The following is a 21,777-nucleotide window of genomic DNA, read 5'->3' as shown; positions in this document are numbered from 1 at the left end:
CAACATTACTCACCAAGCACGCATAACATTACTCACTCATAATTGTCCATGTCCACCCTACATTTGGTCACCCAGCAGATGGACCAGAACTAATGACCCACAATGGCTTGGATGCTGTTCACGACAGAAACATTGTTAGACTCACATCGACTTCCACACGTAGTTTATTACTTCCGCATTGCGACATCATATTTTGCCTTAATCGTAGCCATAAATCATTCACAAAACCATTTTGGTCAATGTAACAATAATCAGCCTTGGAGCCCCCTGCACCCAAGCTTCAATACACGTTCACAATTCATCACGTTCAACCTAATGCCCACATAGCCAGGCTACCATGAATCCTTCACAGAGGAATACTCTGGTTTTACAGCCTCCTCCACCACCAGCTCCATAATTTTACTACAGGACTTCAACCTCTCAGCTGACCCAGCTCTTGAGGAAAGTCTTTAAAGATCTCTTCGGTTCCCCAGAGCTGATCTTTTGTGTCACATCGAGATGCCACTTTCCTTTACCCCTCCACTCGGAAAGTCAAATGCTGTCTAGTGTTACATTTCATAGTGGGCAACCCACACCAAGGAAAATAAGCACAATTTCTTAAAAACCCAACTCCTAATAAATCATCCCCGACTCTCTCTTACTTTACATCACATCTTTGTATTTCATCATTGCCGTAGAACACATCTCTGACTGATCAACATGGCCCCTGGAAATAAAACCGTACATTGCAAAACTATGACCCATTGTCAAGAACATCCAAAGAGAGAAACACAGCGTAGAACAGTTGATGCTCAAGTATAATAACCGCTCAGACCTAGGGGTCCTAAACACCACCTGTAGGAGCTGTGGAGCTATACAACGCAGCCATACAACCTTTTCATTTTGCATTTCCCTTATTTCTTTTGCATGTCTGACTTTTCCCCTCTGTGGCCTCTAATCAGCAGAGCATCAGTATGCTGCTATCTGTGAGACTGTGCGAGGAAAAAATGTCTCTCTGCCTCATTCACAAGGGAGTACTATTCAGCATGTTTATGAGGAGACTGCTTGGTCGCTGGCAAGCTGATTAGTAGCAGGAATGCAGCATTTTTTTCTGTGAAAATACCCATCTAGCCTCCCATGGCTTGAAACGTCCCTTCCTCTCCGTTTCAACTCTACAAGAGGGTTGCATTCTTACAGGGCTGGACTTTTCTACTTATGTGCCTCTTCCCCATGAATCTGCAGGAAATTCATGTTTTTGAAACGAGTTGTACTACAGGTGTGTCGTTCATGGTCTGGAAATTTAATTCTTTCTGGATAAGACTGTTGTCCTCTGTTTATGAAAATGTCCCATTCTAACAACGCTCATTTTCTCTTTGGAACTGGAGCAGTGTGTGTGCATACTGATCTGCCTCAGTATTGGCACCTCCAGTGATTAGTTTAAAGTGTGACACCATGATCAACCAACGTGCTTTCTTGGTTGACTTTCTGAGCGCTGCTCTTGGCTTTCTTCATCTCAGACCAGCGAGACATTCTCGGTAGCCCTGCTTGAGAAGTTAGTAAACTACACAAACAAACAGTGCTGGGGTGGGTGGATAGATTGAGGGGGAGATTTAATAATAATAATAAAAAAGAGACTTACCTGACTGGAGCTGCTGCTGCCACGGTTTTCCTGGTACCAGCAGCCCCCGGGATAGCAATTCAAATGCCCTGTGCAATCCCTGCGCTGCTCTAATTCTATGAGAGCAGCGAAGGGATTGGCCTGAGCAGGCTCGATTGACGCTCCTCTTAAGACTGGGAGTCTATGCTGTTTCTACAACCTGGCTGTAAAATGCAGCAGAGTTGGAGAAACCTAAGTGCCATGTGTGTTTGTCCGGCTTAAGACGGCCGGCCAAACACACATGTGCACTTATAAGGGCACTAACTACTCCTCCCTTGGCCCCAGACCCGTCCCTCAGAGCCAGCAACTGAAAAATAAAATAATGTTAAAATATTGTTCTATTCTTCAAATGCTGGCGCTGAGCCAGTGGGGCGACGCTCCTCCACCATTTTGGAGGACTATAAAGCTGCAGTGTTAAAATGTAAAACCGAGTTCATTACAAGTAAAATCTTGAACTCAGCTAATAAAACCAGAGAGATCTTTTCGGTAGTCGACAAACTGACAGGGATGGAGAGAGTGTCAGCACAACCTGTGCACTCTCAAGATCTGTGCGACAGGCTAAATGACTACTTTTTTGAAAAAAATGATACAATAAAATCTAGCATCCCCTTATCCAGTACCCCCAGTCCCTCTGCCTTGCCCGTTGAAATCTGTCCCCCTTTACTGGATAATTTCCCCTTTATCAACCCAGACTCCTTTTCCAACCTGACAAACAGGGTCAAATCTGGCTCCCCTCTGGACAGTGGTCCCCCCCACATACTTCGCGAAGCTTTCAGCGCATGCCCTGATCCACCCATATCTCTTCTCAACACCTCTCTCGGCGTTGGAACATTCCCTGACTCGTTCAAAAGTGCAGAGATCCTCCCCATCCTCAAGAAACCTGGGGCGGACCCTCAAGTGCTGAGTAACTATTGTCCTATATCTCTCCTACCCTACCTCAGTAAAATACTGGAGACACATGTGGCGGAATGCTTGAGCTCCTTTATTGAGGAGTCTCAGTTTCTCGACCCTCATCAAGCTGGCTTTAGGCCTGCCCACTCGACCGAGGCAGTCCTGGTAACGGTCATGGACGAGCTATGCATGGGGGCGGACAACAACTCCCCCCAGGCCCTGATCCTCCTTGATCTTTCGGCCGCGTTCGACACGGTCGATCATAACATCTTGATCGACCGTGTCCATAGCGCTGGGGTTGGAGGACAGGCCCTGAGGTGGATACGCTCCTTCCTGACGAACAGACTTCAATCTGTCAGATTGGGCAATTTCTGCTCAAAAGAAGGTCGGCTCTCTTGCGGAGTCCCACAGGGCTCCTCATTATCCCCCCTTTTATTCAACCTATACATGCAACCTTTAATATCAGCCCTGAGGGAAATGGGAGCCCTGGTTTATAACTATGCAGATGGCCTGCAACTCATCTTTAACATCCAACCTACGAGACTTTCTGAAATTAATCTACAGTCGATTATGGTTTACATCAGCTCTTGGATGAACACCAACCAATTGAAGCTTAATCCTGACAAGACAGAGTTGGTCTTGACACTCACGCCCTCTAACCCCTGGAATACCGGCTTTTGGCCTCCCGCTCTGGGCCCCCCGCCCACCCCATTTTCCTCCGCAAAAAGCCTAGGCGTAAAAATCAGCAGTGATCTTTCAATAACCTCTCCTATTAGTTCCGTGGTATCGGCCTGCTTTCTCATGTTACGGAAAATAAAAAAAAATAAAAAGATTTTTGTCTATAGAAGCCCTTACTCTGGTCGTTCTTGCACTCATTGTCTCACGGCTGGATTATGCCAACGCATTGTACGCTGGTATTCCAGCTTACCAGATGCACAGGTTGCAATTGAAACAGAATCAGGTGGCCAGACTGATCTTCCAACTCCCGGCTCTCCACCACACAAAACCCTTGCTAAAAAAATTGCACTGGCTTCCCGTGGAACAGCGAAGCACTTTCAAGCTCTGCTGCATTACACATAAAGCCCTATCAGACAAAGGCCCCAGGTTCATCTCAAATCGGATTAAAAAATACACGCCCTCTCGCACCCTTCGTTCCGCTGGACAACACTTACTTATCACCCCTAGATTTAAGCGCCTAAAATACGGCGCAACCCGTTTCTCCACGCTTTCCCCTCAAATCTGGAATTCCCTCCCCCTTTCAATCCGTTCTACTGATTCGCATCTCCACTTCAGAAAGCTGCTCAAAACGTGGCTATTCCAGCAAGCCTACTCCCCCTGAGTCTCCAATTCCATAGAGCTCTATCCCATAAGCGCCAAGAAACCAACCGGTGTACGTTGCGCTATATAAATATTTTAACATTAACATTAACATTGTGGATGAGCTGTCCATGTTAGTAACCGGTGCCTAACTGTGTAATGTGTTGTACTTATATGTTATATTCAAGTGCACGCGGTACACACGGTACACGTGCAGTGAGCGTGCGTGCACAGCGCATGCACAAAGCGCACTTGTTATCTTATGGTTCTCTTTCTATTAGGTGCGCATGCTGATTAATGGTTGCTTTTACTTTGTTATCTATTGAATGTGCATTCTCGTGAGGGCAGCCTTATACTCTCTTGCATGTACGGTTAAACATTTCAGTTTGCTGTTCAAGCTTCAGAGAGAAAGGACGCACTCCCGTGGTGTTATAATTTCAAGCTGGAATAAACCTTATTTCCTACTTCAACTGGTTTGCAAAGGATTATTTATTTTATTCATATCCGCTTTACAAACTGGGACAAAAAATAGGCCCAGGCATAATAAAAAACCATAACCCCGTTAGGGAACGAGATAGCTAAAAAAGTGGCTCACATTTGCAAATCATAACAGTTTTGAACTAAAGACATGACGTATTTATTGGCTTTTTGCAAGGTATGTGAGACTGCATGCATTTGTACTTGCAGCAGGCAATGATTGTTGTAATGTTTGGGAAATCAACAGTAAAAACCAGCCCACCTGACCTTAAAATATGCCCACACACTGATCTATCAGACCAGTCCATTGAGCACTGACTGATTGCCCTATAGGCCAGTCTGACCAAGTTAGTAACTGTTGATATTTTTAACCATTGGGACATATTCTTATTCCGCTCTTGCTTGGGATTGCACCACCCAGTCATGAAGTGATTGCAGCTTTCCTGTCCAGCTGAAAACAATGAATACAGATGTAGACCTCTGGATGGCTCTTACTCATTTATGCCACTCCTCAAGGTTAAATTCTCTTACCATTTGTCTAATCAGAGTCTAAGGGTCGTACTTGTAAGCCAAGAAGTAGCTGACATAGAAATTCGGTGTGAAACTCAATCTCTGCATTATCAACTAACACTATCTAGTGGATGGAATAATGCATGGTCCTCATTCACGTCTGGATACTGGCCAAAGAATTAAAACGCAACCCCATCAAATGGGTGTCTTCCTCATCACTCATGATATTATACGGGCTAGGCTCAGGAATGAGGCTCATCCATGAACTTTGCCAGCTTATCACCCTTTACCTAATGATCTTAATACCAGTGATTCCTACATGGACTCATAACTGATCCATTCACAATATGTACAAAACATATCTGTGTGCGATAAATAGCGTTTGAACTTCTCGTCAAGACTAAGTAAAATGTGTGCGCTTCTAATCTACACGCAGCAGTACTGCTCTATGTGCTTTACCACATTGATACGAGAATTGCTCAACATATTTTCTTCCTCAACACGGCCAGAGCCCCCCAAAAAGAATCTCTATGGCAGCCTACCTCATAGATTTTACTAGCTCTAGGCTATGCTAAAAGATTCACCTCGCCCCTGCAAATTACAGTTGCTTCGCCTTCAAGTGTGTATCCTTTCTCAGGTTTAATGCATCATCTTCAAGACTACTGAGATGAGTAGGCAGGCAACATGGCCAAAAGTATCTTTTGCCTGGCCCCGCTGTAGGATCAACTATGGCTAAGGCCTAGCAGCCCTCAAGATCCAGAAATGTTACCAAGAACAGGCATGTGAACAAACTGTCTCAGGGTGTGGTTCCAGGCACCTCAAACAATGACCCCTGGCTCGCAGGTCCCTTCCCTCTCATCTGCTATTCAGGATTGAGTTAAAAAACTACCGGTTTGCACAAGGCCTTCCTCAAGAATGCTTCCTGTACCTAATTCTGAGGATTCCTAGACAGCCGGGTACAATACAAATATAAATACATATGCTTATCTGCCCCATGCATGTACAGCTTTTTATTCTTAACTCTGCTTTACGTATCTATGCATGTATCTAAGTATAGCACCCAGCTATTCACTATTACTGGACTAACAATTTATACATGTTTAATAATTTTCATGTACAACATTATCTTGTGCCCTGTGATCGCTCTTTCCCCACTGATACTTTAACTTTCCCCCCACTCCTCACCGTAGAGCTTACCTTTTAATGAACTTAGTCTGTTCTTTATGTCTATTGCAAGATCTGCTTATGTGGGAACAGGAACAAAGATTCACTACCAAAGAACAAGGGTAGAAGTTGGAATTAGGGGACCCAATGTTTTCTTTAGTGTGATTTGGAGTGATAGGGGAGGAAGAGAGGGTGGGAGAGAAGAGGGTAGCGTAGCACAAAGTTGTCAAGGAAGTTTCTAGACGTAGCCCCAGGGGGACGGGGAGATTCTCTATAATACTGTATATTGTGAACGAACCCTAGGCGCAAGAAGGGAGGACCACAGAATATGTTCGCCAGTCTGGCACTGATCCTAGCCAAACGGTCAATCACAATGCAATGGAAGGCTGCAAAGGCACCATCAGTTCAGTACTGGTATAATGAAGTGGTTAGATGGGGCAGAGCTGAAAGCACTAAGATATAACGGGAAGAAAATAGGGGATTGTGAAAGAAGCCTATCTCGCTGGAATGTAATGCGATGCTCGAGGAATTTATAGCTACGGATATACCGATACACTAGGAAGGGTAATGCACCTCACTAAAAACACATTAGGTATGCAGAGAGAAAGTGACCCGGGTGATACATCATGATATTATATAGGGTAAGCCTAATGAATTTGTGAAAGGAATTAAAGCACTGTCTAGAATGCCTACACTGTCTAGAAATACCATGCAAGGAGAAGAAATGAGTCTGTACACAGGGGGAGGGGGATGGGTCACTGTTGGTTAGTTATTAGTTGTGGGTCGGAGGGGGGCCGCTTTGTTTATTGTCACACCTATACCGCATTGACTATGCAGGCATACTCGTTGCTCCTGTTGATACTGTAATGTAATGCATATTTACATGTTATACTTACTAGAATGTATTGACAGTAGTAATCCATCACATCTTATGCATTGCTAAGACGTTTGCAATCGATAATGGCCCTTGTTGTTCTAAGAAAATAAATAAAATATGTTTTAAAAAAAAAGAAGATTGTAGTTGGGCACAGTCACTAACAAGAGATCGAACAGGAAAGCTGCACATAGACAGGGAAACGGAAGCTAAGAATAGCTTTCACAAAATTAATAGCAAGAATTGTGGGTGTGTTTTGGCTGTCATACATGAACAAAACTGTAGCAAGCAATATAAAGACTGACACAATTCTTATAAAGATGTAATCAGCAAAAGTTACACATGGTACTATTTAAAGTGGGCGAGCTGTGAGAATGCACAAATCAGCTGGCAGTGAAGGACAGCCCATGCTGGAAAGTCTGCTGGTGTATCTGGTGTCAACCGTAGTATGACAACGAGAAGTGAACGATTATTAGATGGCGGCGGCAAGGGTCCTTATGAACTTTATGTTTGTGGTCTATGCAGACCTCCAGTCTTTAATATGTCAAGACATCGAGTTCATCAGCCATCGCTCACAACTGAAATTAACACCCCCTTGCACACTGCCCACACACCACATCTGCACAGTTTTAGGTGCTATCTTGTATTATTATATTTCTACCTTCTTTCTGAAAATGTTGAGCCCAGAACACACCGCCAATGTTAACAATTATAATTAAAGTATTAATAAGTCATTTGCATTGGCGCCAGGACACTCCTAGGAGTAGCTGTGCGCTTCATGAATCTCATTACATCATCATATCTTTTTGCAATTTTTAGTTTAATGAGCTGGCCCATCTTTATATGCCCTTTTGTTTAGTTTCAGGTCGATCAGAAAGCACCATGTTACAAGGACACCAAGTTGCTTGTTGTGGGGCCTTAGTTACTTAACAAATATGTTCTTGACTTTTTTTTATCTTGTTTGGCGAATGACTAAATGGCATTAGATGTGCAATAATGCAGTGGCATAAATGGAAAATCGAGCATGGTATTAGAAGCGTGGATCTATAAGCAACATGATTGCCTTTTCTTACTTTCCCAGGAGGTCTTGAGGGACACACTTTGTTTCCTACTATTAAAACAGTCCTATAGCGCACAATGTTTTAAAAATTGGAAACATGGCCTGGTATGTTTTTATAACTGTAGAACAAGGCTTGATAATGGGATACTTTGTGTAGCAAAGGTTTCCTGGTTTTGGCTTGGTTCATCTTGGCAAGAGCTTGAATCATATTTCGCCAATGCATGATCCAGACTTCTGCTTTCCTAACCATGGTCTGTTGTCTACTTCCTTTCAGAGCTGGAGAAAAACACTGTTATAGAAAATGGAGAGATCCGCATAAATGGTAAAGGCAAGAAGATCCGCAAACCCCGCACCATCTACTCCAGCGTGCAGCTACAGGCCCTGAACCAGCGCTTCCAGCAGACGCAGTACCTAGCTCTGCCAGAGAGGGCGGAGTTGGCAGCGCACCTTGGCCTCACTCAGACCCAGGTAAGAGAAGGTGACCTGAGGTTAACTCAGATACAGGAAGGAGAAGGTGGCCTAGGCAGGACTGTATGTCTGTTTAGAAGCATATAAGGATAAGAGAGATGTGCAACAGCCTCACGTAGGCTTAGGTAAGAGAAAATGAGTTCAGCAGTGTTCTAAGTCTTAGACTCAGATAAGAGAGGATGTGCTGAACATGTCTCTGGGTTTAGGTTAAGGTGGGGAAATAAGCAGAGTCCAGGGCACTCACTTTAAATTGAGTTGAGTGGGCTTTGAGTCTAACTTAGACCCAGATAAGAGAGGATGGGGCCAACCCAGGTACTTTTAAGGGTATGAGAGCAGAGTCCCATCGCCTCGCTAAGATTAAGTAAGGGAGGGTGAATTGAGCAAAGCTCCAAGTCTAACTCATACCCTGATAGGAGAGGGTGAAGTGAGCTCGGTTCCAGGGTCATCTCAGGCATAGTTAAGTGTGGGTGAGAAGATGAATGTCCAAGGGCCTCATTCACCCTCTGGTAAGAAGGGAAGAGTCCAGGAGAGCTCTGAGTTAAAATCAGATCCCGGTAATAGTGAATGACAGATCTGGGTCAAACTCTGTCTTGGATTACGATACAAGAGTTGACAAGAGGCCAAGAGCTTCAATATGGCCCATGTAAGAGAGGGTGCGATGAGCGGGGCTTCCATCTTAACTCCAACACATGCAAGGGGAAGAGGCGAGCAAGGCAGACTAGCCTCAGTTAGATTTGGCAAGCAGGACTCTTTGACCATATGTAAATACGGACAAGACAACCCTAGTTTCACGTGGTGTCTTGTAAGCCTGGCACCAGTCTAAGTAGGGACTCTGGGAAGGATTTCAGTCTATACAGGAAGAGCTATTTCTTCCTCTCAGCTTGTTAGAGACCCCAATCCTTGACCAGACGCTGCCTACTCTCGAGTTGGAGATCAGAATCTCATCGGAGATGCTGCCTTTCAAGATCAAGTCTAGGTTACGATACTAATTTCAAAATTGGGTTTAGTTAGATCAACGTTTGGTAGAAAGCTGGCGGTAGCCAAGCCTTGTGCATTGCTGGCATAAACCATTTTGAGACCTCAGTGTGCTAAATATACCATCTTCATCCTTGTGCTCCAAATTGTGACATTGATCGCAGTCTGTATGGTGTATTTTAGAATGCAATTAATCCTCAGGACAGCAAAATGCTAGCTTCTTCATTACTACATAGTGTTGCTGAATTTGAAAATACTGTTTTAACCTAAATGTAACGTGGATAATTTTAACATTTATCTCATATAGTAAATCTTTTTTTTCTACTATTGTCCCACATGAGCAACTCATTATTTAGGCATCTCTTCATTCACCTCCACCTGCCTAAACTGCAAATGCCCTTAATCCTTGTTGTCCACCAGAGCTTCCGACCAGCTTCCTAGTGCTTTGCACCGATCTGTCCAGATAACTGTAGACAGGTCACCTTCATATAGTCGCACTGTGCCTCCAAGTCGCCCGCCTGGATTAGCACTGAGTTAGGTGTGACTTGTTCTGCCAGTCCTGGCTTCCTAGCGCCCATCAGGTGGCACTGTCGTACTTGTAGTTTATGGAGCCTGAGACCCGGGAGGCAAACTGGTGCCTCCTCAAAAGCAACAACTACACAAACATGGCACACCTGACATGAGACAATTTGTAACTGCTGCCCTTGGTGTGATGTGCTCTTGCTGTAGTGATTTATAGTGCTTTGCTCATGTACTTTGTGTGCCTTTTCTGCAACTGTTTAATTTACAGCTATTGAGCATTAGACGTCGGTGCCCAGACCTGGGTGTGCCCACACTTCATACAAAGTGAAGATACAGTGCCCTTGCTTGTTCTGTTTATCAAACAAAACAAGTAAAACGCGGTTTGGAAACCTGGGGGACTCTTGCATTAGGCCAGCGGAAACCGTAGTGTTCTAAGTGTTCCCGTGCTTGCGAAAGAAGGGAACTGCTTGTGAACCTGAGTACTGCTAGCTAAAATGCTAATTCACGGAACACAAACGTCCCCTTTGATGTATTTTTTTCCCTTTAAAAACAAACCTCATTTCGAACTGAAAAGAATGAAGATGTCCAAATTAAACAAAAACAAAAATCTGGATTACGCTCATTAGGAGCAAAAATGTACATCCACACTCCAAGACCGTTCACAAAAAATATTATATATATCTGTATTTGCTTGATTTATGTAACATCCAATGTATTACTAGTTGCTTTTGAAAAACTGTGTTTAAAAACACAGTTGCTTGTGTTCATCCTAAAAATAACAACAAAGGAGAAGCCTACAGTGGTATCATAGCTTTATCGGATTCTAGGGGCTTTTATTAAGTATTAATCTTTTGATCGCGTTGTTCATTATTGGAACCAAGACCTTTACGTTGCACTGTAGGAAGTCATAGAATCTTTCCCATTATGCATTTATTTGCATTTTGTTAGGGTATTGTTATTGCACAAGTATCATCACGCTCTCAAGAGACAACGCAGTATTCAATGGACAACCTGTTGTAGTCCTATAATAGCATCTCAGGCCTGCAATCTCGATCTTTAGCTTCCTGCCTCCTCAATCCCCCAATTGACTTTTTGGATCATAATAGATCGTTAGCCGTTCAATGTGTATTTTAATTCTTTCCCTATTTTTCTTTCTCACTCTTTCAATGTAATGTTCTCTCTTTTCTGTTCTTTCTCTTCCACCCCTTATCTTTCTCTCCTTTCCTTCCACTTCCTTTCCCCCCGTTTACCTTCCAATTTCTCTCCCTCCAGTTCCTTTGCTTTTTTCAAAATGTTACTCTATTTCTCTTTCTCCTTTTGCTTTCTTTTTGTTTAATTTTGTTCTCTAAGTTTCCTTCTCTTTCTACATTGTTCTCTTTCGCTTCTATGGAAAAAAAATCTTCTTATTACTACCGTGGGATTATGCCTGAGATTTGAGCCACAAATCAAAGATCTTTGCATGCTAATACATGGTTGGAAACAAACATTCCTCAATGAGAAACCCACAAGTTCTAGTGAGCAACAACTATGTAGAATTCCCTGAAATCACACAGTTACCTATTTTTGGCACTACAGTGCCAAATTGATACAACATAACAGGAAGATTCAAGAATAAGCCATGACCAGGGCTGTACGTGTTGAGAGCCTGCTGAAGACCCTTGAATGTAACCTGCAGGCCGAAACACTACTGCTCTTTCCGTGTGCTATGGATGAAAAGAAATGAGCAGGGTTAGTGCTGTGCGAAGTCCTCTTGTTCCCCCTTGGAATGTATGCATAATTTTCACAAAAAACACGAAAACCAGGTGAAGTACTCATAGTTTGCTTTGAAGAATACTGTAGCGCAAAAATCAGAACTTTTGAAAACATATTTTGCTGTGAGTGTTATTTACTCATGAAGATCAGCTACGGCCTTACCAAAAAAGTGCTTGCAGGTTACTAGTGTGAGAAAGTTACAGAGTACTGACCTATATACTGCCAATGTAGTGACACGTACTAACATTCGCAGATTAAATTGACGTGGTTGCATTGGCACAGGAAACTAACTCCACGAGTTATTGGTCGGTAACCAATGACTGAAAATGCGTGAACTATTCTCCTGTAAAGGCAATCTTGCATAGCAACGCCACTAGCTATGGGGAAATTAGCATTTAGTGCGGAGAGGCATTTCAGTTTGTGGCAAGCTCTGCATACATTTGTTAATCGGAGAATGTTGCCTTGCGAAGACAGGACCCAGGGATTCAGACAGCGACGTAGGACACGAAATGTTGCGGGTGGGATCTAGAGTTCCGGAAGTGTTTGATATTTTCCGGCACAGACCTCATCGCGGGTCGAGTAATGCTCCGGAATGACAGGTAAAGCTGCAGCGAGACAGGGCTGGGAGGAGAACAGCGCCAAAAGGCAGAGGTGTCTCCGGGCAGGCAGAGGCCTGCCCCAGCCCGCCCGGGTATGGGGGACTCTCCGGCTCAGGAAGAGCTGGAATGCAACCCTGTTCTCTTCCGGAAAACCGCACGACAGATAGTCAAAGCTGATCTCTGAAGATTGTAGGAATTATTTACATGAAATGTAGGTTGGGAAAGTCTGTTTGGAAGAGGACATAAAAAAACAGAAGTAACGCATTGAAAACGTGAGTATTCCTAACGTTACCCCCTTGGAAGCCGTATTTGCTGCCAGAAAAGTTAAAAGAACATTACATTTTCTGCGAAAAGCTGCCTTTTAATATAATGTTTTTAAAAAAAATGTTATATAGCTTGTCATAATAAGATTCGTGAAAGCCCTTTGAGTTGGAAGAGCTCGATATTTCATTTATATAACATTTTCGCCTGAACCGTTCAGCTCAAATTTCTTAACCTTAAAATGTTCACGGTAAAGGGGTGCTGTTTGTAGGAACCACCCCGGCAGCTGTTCCAGATCTCATGGAGAGGGTTCAGGTGTGCTAGAAAGGGGTGTCTTTTAAACATTTAGGACTGCAAAATCCCCCAAACCAGCTAGTGAAATGGTCCAAAAAAGAAAACTGTTTCTGACTGGCTTGAAAGGTTAGTCTAAAAGTCTAGCACCACGCAGTACTTACTACATGACATGACTTGTAGCAACATTCTGTGCCTGGTCGAACTATATAAATATGCATGGTCGGACCATGACAGAAAATAGGCCCAGGAACCAAAAATAAAAGTGGCCCCAAATAGTTAATTAGCTTAAGAAAGTGGATAATGTTTGCAAATTGAGGAGGCAGTTTTGAACTTGTAAAGATGCGCCAAATAAGTGTTTTGCAAGGTATGGAAGAGTGCATGGATTTGTTATTGCTGAATACAATTTTAGTTTCAATATCAGGGAAGTCAACAGTAAAAAAACACTGTCCAGCAGACCATAAAACAGGTCCAAAAACAGCCCCCCCAAAAACAAGCCACAAGTGTTCGTATTACTCTGTTCAGTGGTACTTAGTTTACTCACCCTGGAAGCATGGAAGACACAGTTAGCCTCGCTGGTATTCTAAGCTATGACCCTCATTGAAGAAAAAAACAGTACCCTTGCAGCATTGGTGAAATGACACTGAGCATCCCAAAAGCAGGTACAGGCACGCAAAAGATTTATGTTATCAATTCACGCTAATTAAGATAACTTGTTTAAATGAATCTGCATTGCTTGAGTACCAATGAAGGTTAAATGACATAACATCTAACACATAAACAGAAGGCAGCCGTCACTCACAAAGCACTCGATGATTTTAATAGCTTCTTAGGGCCGTTTATAATATAATTATTATATAATGGTGCTCAGTTTACCGCCAAGGGATTTCTAGTGTACATTACATTTTTACAGAGCAAAAGGAAAAACTACAGGTCTACATTTATTGGATGATTGAGTAACCTCATTTCTTTTAAAATAGCTTCTTGCACTGAAAAATGGTCTTTATTTTCCAACAACCAACCCTGAGGTGACTAGAAACATTATGGTTCAGATTTCAAGAGTGACAGTTACTTCTGAATTCTAAAAGAACCCTGTTTGTGCAGGGGTCAGAATTATGATTTGGGAATAATTTCACACCTGGTATTTAGCAGGCATGACAACGATTTATCGACATGTGTGACCTGCTAATGCTTATGCTTATCATAGGAAAAATGGCCAGTAAATATCAGGACATGAAGATTTGGTGCAAAAGAAGCACCAAATTCTGCATTTTGCATCCTGTTGGAAGGGCTAAATCTACTTGCATTAGCTGACAATTATTGTACAGGATAAATTCCAATCCTTGGCGTACCGAATTTTATCCCAAACACCTCTGAAAAACTAGTAATGAGGACATATGTGTACAAAGTCCTTCATGTAACTGGCTCCCAGATACATTAAACTGACTGCTGTCTACCTTGTTAAACTGGCTGCCCTAAACATTATATAGTGTTTCTTAAACTGACAGATACATTGTACAACCGAAACTGGTGGCGAAATATGTTGCACAATCTGTCATAAATGCCAAATACATTGCACAAATCGCACATTAAACTCTCTGCCAGATCCACTGTAGACAGTTTAGGTCACTGGCCAGGTCCTGGTGTGGATTGATCCCGATGTGTCACTCAGCTTGGTCCATAGATCTTCATTCTTGTCCGGCTAGTAGTTTCTTTCTCAATCTTGCAGAATACTCAAGGTGACCTTGCCACCAAAGAGCCACTCTTAGAGAGACTGTGATAGTAACAGCGACAGAAACAGTGGATTTTAGTAAATTAATACCCAAATGCAGGCCAGATGTGCGTACTCGCAGACTTTAAATATGTCATCACAGTTAATGTTCTGCTACGAATATTACAAATGCATACTTAGGGTGTGACATCCTCCACCCTTACCCCCTTTCATTGATGTCCGTGCCTCCCAACTTAAATTAATTGCTATATTTCAATGTTTCATGCTGTACCATATTCTGTTTGACTGGCACAAAGCAAAACGGAGAGTAGTTTTGTCGAGAGCAGGTGGATATAAACGGAGTCACTGGAATTATACGACAAAGGGGGACTAAATTAGGCATCAGAGTTGACTAAATTATGCTGCAACAAAAGGCAAATTCTGTAGTGCCATGGGACACACTCTACAGACCACCAGGACCCCGCGCAAAATTCAGTGAAGACATCACAGACTTCATCACCCCACACGCGCTCCCCTCCAAAGACTACATCCTTCTGGGAGACCTCAACTTTCACCTCAAAGATCAACGACCGCAACACCGCCACCCTCTTAGACAACCTCGCCAACCTCGGACTTAAACAACTAGTCACTTCCCCCATCCACATCGCAGGTCACACACTCGACCCCATCTTCACCTCCAGCAATCATGTCTCCTTCAGCCACACTACGGATCTCCTCTGGACTGACCACAGCTGCGTTCACTTCACCTACAACAAACCAAAACCCACCAACCACCTCCAACCAACTCTGCAAAGAAACTGGAACAAAATCACCACGGACCAGATCTCCGCATCGCTCCTTCTAAACACCCCAGCCCACTCTTCTAACGCAAACGAAGCCGCCGCCAACCTCACCCTATGGTTATCCAACACCGCCGACACCTTAGCACCACTGAAAAAACGTCAAAGCAAACCTGGCAGCAAAAAGGCCTCATGGTTCAACGAAGATCTTAAGAAGTCCAAGACTCTCTGCCGCTCCCTTGAAAAGGCCTGGAAAAAAGACCCAACCACTAGCACCAAGGACGCCTTCAAAAACGCCACCCGCACTCACCACCAACTTATCCGAAAGGCCAAGAAAACAGCATTCAAGGATCGACTTGACAACAACGCCCACAACAGCAAGGAACTTTTCAACATCGTCAAGGAATTTTCCAATCCCTCGGCCAACTCCAACGACATCACCCCCTCTCAAGCCCTCTGCGACTCCCTAGCCTCATTCTTCCACAACAAGATTGCAGACATCCACAACAGCTTCGACAACCAACCCGGAAACCAACCCACCCTACCATTTGCTGAACATTCTCCCCCCGTGAACACCCTTAACAACTGGAACCCAATCTCCACCGAGGACACAATCCGCCTGATGAATTCCATCCACTCAGGATCCCCCACAGACCCATGTCCTCACCACATCTTCAACAAAGCAGACTCCGTCATAGCACCGCACCTCCGAGACGTCATCAACTGCTCCTTCAACTCCGCCACCTTCCCGGAAGACTGGAAACACGCTGAACTCACCGCCCTTCTGAAAAAACCCACAGCGGACCCCACCGAACTCAAAAATTACCGCCCCATCTCGCTCCTTCCATTCCCGGCCAAAGTCATCGAGAAAGCTGTCAACAACCAGCTCGCCGCCTTCCTCGAAGCCAACAAATCCCTCGACTCCTCACAATCTGGCTTCCGAGCAAAACACAACACTGAGACCGCCCTCATCGCAGCAACAGACGACATTCGAACTCTACTGGACAATGGAGACACAGTCGCCCTCGACCTCTCTGCAGCATTCGACACAGTCTACCACAGCACCCTTCTACAACGCCTCAATAACATCGGAATCCAAGGAAAAGCACTTGAATGGATCACCTCGTTCCTCACCGGAAGAACCCAGAGATTCCGCCTCCCACCATTCAAGTCCGAGGCCACTGAAGTCATCTGTGGCGTACCACAAGGATCCTCACTCAGCCCCACCCTCTTCAACGTATACATGAGCCCCCTCGCGGCCATCGTCCGCCAACACAACCTCAACATCATCTCTTACGCGGATGACACTCAACTAATCCTTTCTCTCACCAATGACCCCAGCACCGCCAAAACTAACCTACACGAAGGAATGAAAGAAGTTGCCGAATGGATGAAACAAAGCCGTCTGAAACTGAACTCAGACAAAACAGAAGTCCTCATCTTAGGGACATCCCCCTCTGCATGGGACGACTCCTGGTGGCCGGAAGCCCTCGGAAAAGCACCCATCCCGACAGACCACGCACGGAACCTAGGCGTCATCCTGGATTCTTCACTCTCAATGAACAGACAAGTCAGCGCCGTATCCTCTTCCTGCTTTAACATTCTTCGCATGCTCAGAAAAACATTTCGCTGGATCCCCACCGAAACAAGGAAAACAGTCACCCATGCTCTGGTCACGAGCCGACTGGACTACGGAAACACCCTCTACGCAGGCACCACCGCTAAACTCCAGAAGAAACTCCAACGATTCCAAAACGCCTCAGCCAGGATCATATTAGACATCCCACGCAATGAACACATCTCCGGTCACCTTAAAGACCTCCACTGGCTACCCGTCAATAAGAGGATCACTTTCCGACTGCTAACCCACGCACACAAATCACTCTACGACATCGGACCAGATTGCCTCAACTCACGACTGTCCTTCTACACCCCCTCCCGCCAACTACGTTCTTCCAGCCAAGCCCTCGCCACTGTACCTCGCATCAACAAGACCACCATGGGAGGCAGATCCTTCTCATACCTGGCTGCTAAAACATGGAACTCACTCCCCGCTTACCTTCGCCTTACCCAGAACCACCTAGCATTCAGAAAGCAACTTAAAACGTGGATATTTGACAAGTAATCCTCCTCCCCTATCTAAGCGCCTTGAGACCCTCTGGGTATGTAGTGCGCTATATAAATTCTCTGACTTGACTTGACTTGACATTCTTTGTCATTTTTACACATGAACCATTTCTAGGCCAAGATAGTACCAGTTTAACACCCAAATACAGTAACAAGCTGCAGAAAGGTGTGAGGTCCACCTTTGCGAAGGGCCTTCCTCTGAGCAGCAACACGTGTCGCTGAATTTTAAGAAACTTTGTTTTGTTTAAAATCTGCAGCTAACGTAGCAGATTGTGTGGCAAATGCAGCAAATCAATAATTATGCTGGAATCGCAGCAGAATCATATAATTCCGGTGGCTCCGAAGAAGCTACACACTGTTTGTATATGGGAAAGTTAGTATAGGGTGAGTAGCTATTCTGCTGTCTTCAGTCAGCTGCAAGATCAGCAGCCTTTATGTCTTTGATATGGGTAGAGTTTGTTACGCCCCTGGTAGGGGTTCACCTTGTGGATGGCTGAACTGGTAGACTAGCAGCTACCTACATTAGTGGATTTCCAAGCAGCACTTTTCTGTCCCCGCCACATACTATTGTATGTTCAAACAAAATATACTAGAGCATTAGAATGCCCCTTTACCAACTTCTTCTCTCAGCTGCCTAGGGGGCTGGGTGGAAAGTGAGGCAAGCTCACTGTTGTAACTAGTAACCATTTCTGGGCTATTTAAAACTGCTCTTTTGCTGCCTAGCGATGCTATTGGCTAGTTGTCCTGGCCTAAACCTCCCAAATTGTACACTTCTATCTCCCACTTCTCTATAAACGTGACTTCCTCTTCCTGAGTCTCAGTTTAGCCACTCATCCTGCTTTCCCTTGAGTACCATTGTGTGCTGGGGCAGGCTCTGTGCTGCCGGTACGGCAATGTGCCTTCAACCATGCCACTTGAAGCATCCTCATCATAACGGTGATGACAGAGTCATGAGTGGCATATTCCTGATTATAGCCTGTTAGGTGCCACCATGAGGGGATAAGAGCATTTCTGTCCTAAAACCTTCTATAATTTAACAATTCTTTCAATTATAGATCTAGATGGTGCAAATGGTGCCCTTTCTTTGAATTCTGATGGCGTGGCATGGTAGCACTGCATATATTAGAATGTCCCAAAATTAATCCTCAGTGTGTTAACGTGCTGAGTCCCAACGTCTAGTCAGACTAGGACAGAAAATATGCCCAGGCACACAAATAAAAGTGACCCCATTCGTGAATTAGATAGCAAAAAACATTGTCCATGATTGCAAATTGAAGCAGTTTTGAACCTGTAAAGACAAGCTGTATAAGCGTTTTAGACGGTATTGAAGAATACATGGGTATAAGCTGCAGGCAATTCTTGTTTTTATAACAACAGTGAAACTGGCCTAGCAAACCACAAAACAGGCCCACAAACAGCCAAAAATCCAGCCCACACACTAACCTGTCAGATCAGCCAATCAGGCACTGCCTGATTACCCCATAGACCTGCCCAACCCTGCTAACTTCGGTGCTGCTGCGTACCTAGCCCCAGATTTTGAAAAGCTTGCACTGCGTTGGCGTTACTTTTTTAATGCAACTTGACGCAAAGTCTTCTGCTGGGTTTCACAAACTAACCAAATCACAATTTGTATTGGTTTGTAACCCAAAGGACCGCAGCGCAATGTGTGGCCTTGTGTTACTTTGTGCCAAGGGAGCGTTCTATAGGTGGTGCATGGGCAGGTAGATCCCTATCTACAAAGAACTATAGACGAGGATTTAACCCAAAATCCTGCACCTCCTTGAGGCAAGCATAACGAGTTAAAGTTTTCCAATTTTCCTCACTTTTTTCTCTGTGGGTGTGTGCTGCATTCTGCTGCACACAATCAAAGTGGAAAGTGCCTTAAAGTATAGGTTTTGTGCAGGAAGGGACGGGTTCCTGCACAAAATTTATGCTGAGTACAACACAGACACCGTTGCACTATGGCGCAAGGTTGAATGGCATTGGTGCATGGTAGCCACAAGTTCGCCGCGCATGACCTGCGCCACTTCTGAGTAAATATGGCACAGTTCTCTCTAATGTTCATGCAATGATTTGCAAAAACGTTACTTCTTGCGCTGTGTTGCGAGAACTCTTTGTAAATATGCCCCCTAGTTTGTTGAATACCAAGGCTGATTACTCTTGATTACCTCGTATCTCTTTCTTCCACCATCCTACATGCCCTATCTTTTTGTCTCACTGTTATATGTTTTTTCCCCTACTATCTCCTTTTGTCACTGTTTTTTTAGGACATGAAATCAATGTCAGAAGATATTTATGTATAAAATGTTTCTGGACTGCGATGTGCTTATGACCTCTAAGGCCCAAAGGCACTTTGGAGCTAGACCTTAGAGTCACTTTAACCAGAGGATGTGCTCTGATATTACCTAGTTACTTTATGTGCTCATGACACTATCTTGATTTTTCCGGACAGGTCAAGATTTGGTTCCAGAACAAAAGGTCGAAGTACAAGAAGATCATGAAGCAGGGGCCGAGTATCCAGGAAGGGGACCACCTCCACTCGTCGGCCTCCATGTCACCCTGCTCGCCCAACATCCCCCCTCACTGGGACAGCCCCATGGGCACAAAGGGGGGTCCCATCGGACATGGCAGCTACATGAACAATTACGGGCCCTGGTACCAACCTCACCACCAAGACAGCATGCCAAGGCCCCAAATGATGTGATTGTAATGAGAGTTAAAGATTCTGCCAGGTACACCAGAGAGCTTGGTGAGGGACTCGCCAGTACATTCAAGCACACACGTTTCTTGCCCAAGAGCTGCCATGAGTTCCTGGACCAGAGAGCGCTGGGACAGGAAAGTATATTTGCACAGCATATAAGATGAAAAGACCAAGGGCTGGGACTGCCTCCACTTGGAAGAAACATGCTTCAATAAAGAACCAGGAAGGACTCTCCGTGAAACTTTTAAGGCTGAGTTTCTATCCTTTGCTGCAAGAGATTTCACAAGAGCCTAACACTGAGGGTGGAGGGAAGCAAGGTATTTTTTGTCAATATTTTGCCCCCTCTTCCAGGTACCGGAGTCATAGAAACGTTGATTCCTGTTGGATAAGGGGAGCTTGTTGTCATGTACCTGCAGAAAGTCCTTCTGGGAGGTTGTACCATCAGAGAGCCTGTTGCAGGCCCTCAGAGCAGCCCTCATCCGCCCTCCTGTTTACAGAAAGTTCAAAAGCTGCAGGGCAGAGATACTCACCTCTGCCCCCAACTCAGACTTTCAAAGGGGAACAAATTGACTTGTTTGCCTTCAGACTTACACCATGAAAAGAAAAAGATTTTTCAGGACCGGGTAGTAGCTGTTTTAGCTCGATTTCCATCACTTTGTGATTTACTTAACCAGGTTTCCTCCCACATTTTAAAAGAGAAGTTATTTATAAAACCGTTTTGATATTGTATTGTATGTCTTTATAAAAAAATTGCTGTGTGCTGTAAAGAAGCGCACAACTTTGTTTCCATGTTTTATATTTGTAAAAATGTATTTCTTAGGCAATTCATTGTATTTTTTAAAGTCTCGCGCAGACTTGGGTTCATAAAAGTTTGTAAAGAAAGTTGACTGAGAATTAGAAGTCATGTCTAAAAACAAATTTAAGCTACATTGATTATTTAGAGCAGTGCAGACATATTCACAATGCTGTTTATACCCTGTTAATACAGAATTGGCCATAAACCCATTTATTTAGCGACCTTATTTTTGAAGTTTTGATGTGAAGAAGACGCTTCCAACAACTTCATGACCTATTAAAAGTGCACGTCAACAGTCCTTTGTGTTTTGTTCTAACTTAAGTATCATGAAAAACCTGCTATCTAGGATTTTTTAAAAATAAAACTAAGATTAGTATGGATTTGGCAGACTACCACGCTCTTTTCAACAGTCTCGCCTCAAAATCGTTATAATCATGAAGGCACAGGTTCGCGACCATACACAATATTTGTAGAAAGTATGAATGCCCGTTTACACGTCGGAAAAATGCTTTTGTGTTCCATTCTGAATTGTAAATAGGTGGGGACATTAAAGGGGCGACCCACTCGTATTATTTATTTCTGGAGTTTTATGTAGCGCGAACTCGACCCGAAGGTATTAGAGCACTTTACATGAGCACCAGTTGCGTTACAGACAAGACACATTCATTTTTTTGGGCACGAGGAGATTAAGTGATTTGCCCAGAATCACAGGATGCTGAGCGTCCATGCTGGGACTTGAACCTGGTTCCCCAGCTTTGAGGTTGACTGCTGTAGCCGTTAGGCCCCATCCTCTGTTTGAAAGTTGCCATGGAATGTGTAAGGGGTTTGAGACTGCAACAACTGTG

At 44.2% G+C, this 21,777-nt stretch overlaps 1 protein-coding gene across 1 annotated transcript in view; it reads left to right on the top strand.

Annotated features, from left to right (window-relative positions):
* Positions 1 to 21,230, top strand: part of DLX4 (distal-less homeobox 4) — a 59,240-nt gene extending 38,010 nt beyond the window's left edge. The window contains exons 2-3 of the mRNA XM_086923969.1: positions 8,204 to 8,397; positions 19,888 to 21,230. Of these exons, the coding sequence (XP_086780095.1) occupies positions 8,204 to 8,397; positions 19,888 to 20,139 (446 nt within the window). The 3' untranslated portion in view covers positions 20,140 to 21,230. The remainder of the gene's footprint in view (positions 1 to 8,203; positions 8,398 to 19,887) is intronic.
* The last annotated feature ends 547 nt before the right edge of the window (positions 21,231 to 21,777 follow it).

This window comes from Lissotriton vulgaris, chromosome 5 (genome assembly GCF_964263255.1).
Source record: "Lissotriton vulgaris chromosome 5, aLisVul1.2, whole genome shotgun sequence".
In the NCBI taxonomy this organism is placed as follows: Eukaryota; Metazoa; Chordata; class Amphibia; order Caudata; family Salamandridae; genus Lissotriton; species Lissotriton vulgaris.
Note: the sequence above shows the minus strand (reverse complement) of the source record. Positions and strands in the feature narration are given on the sequence as shown.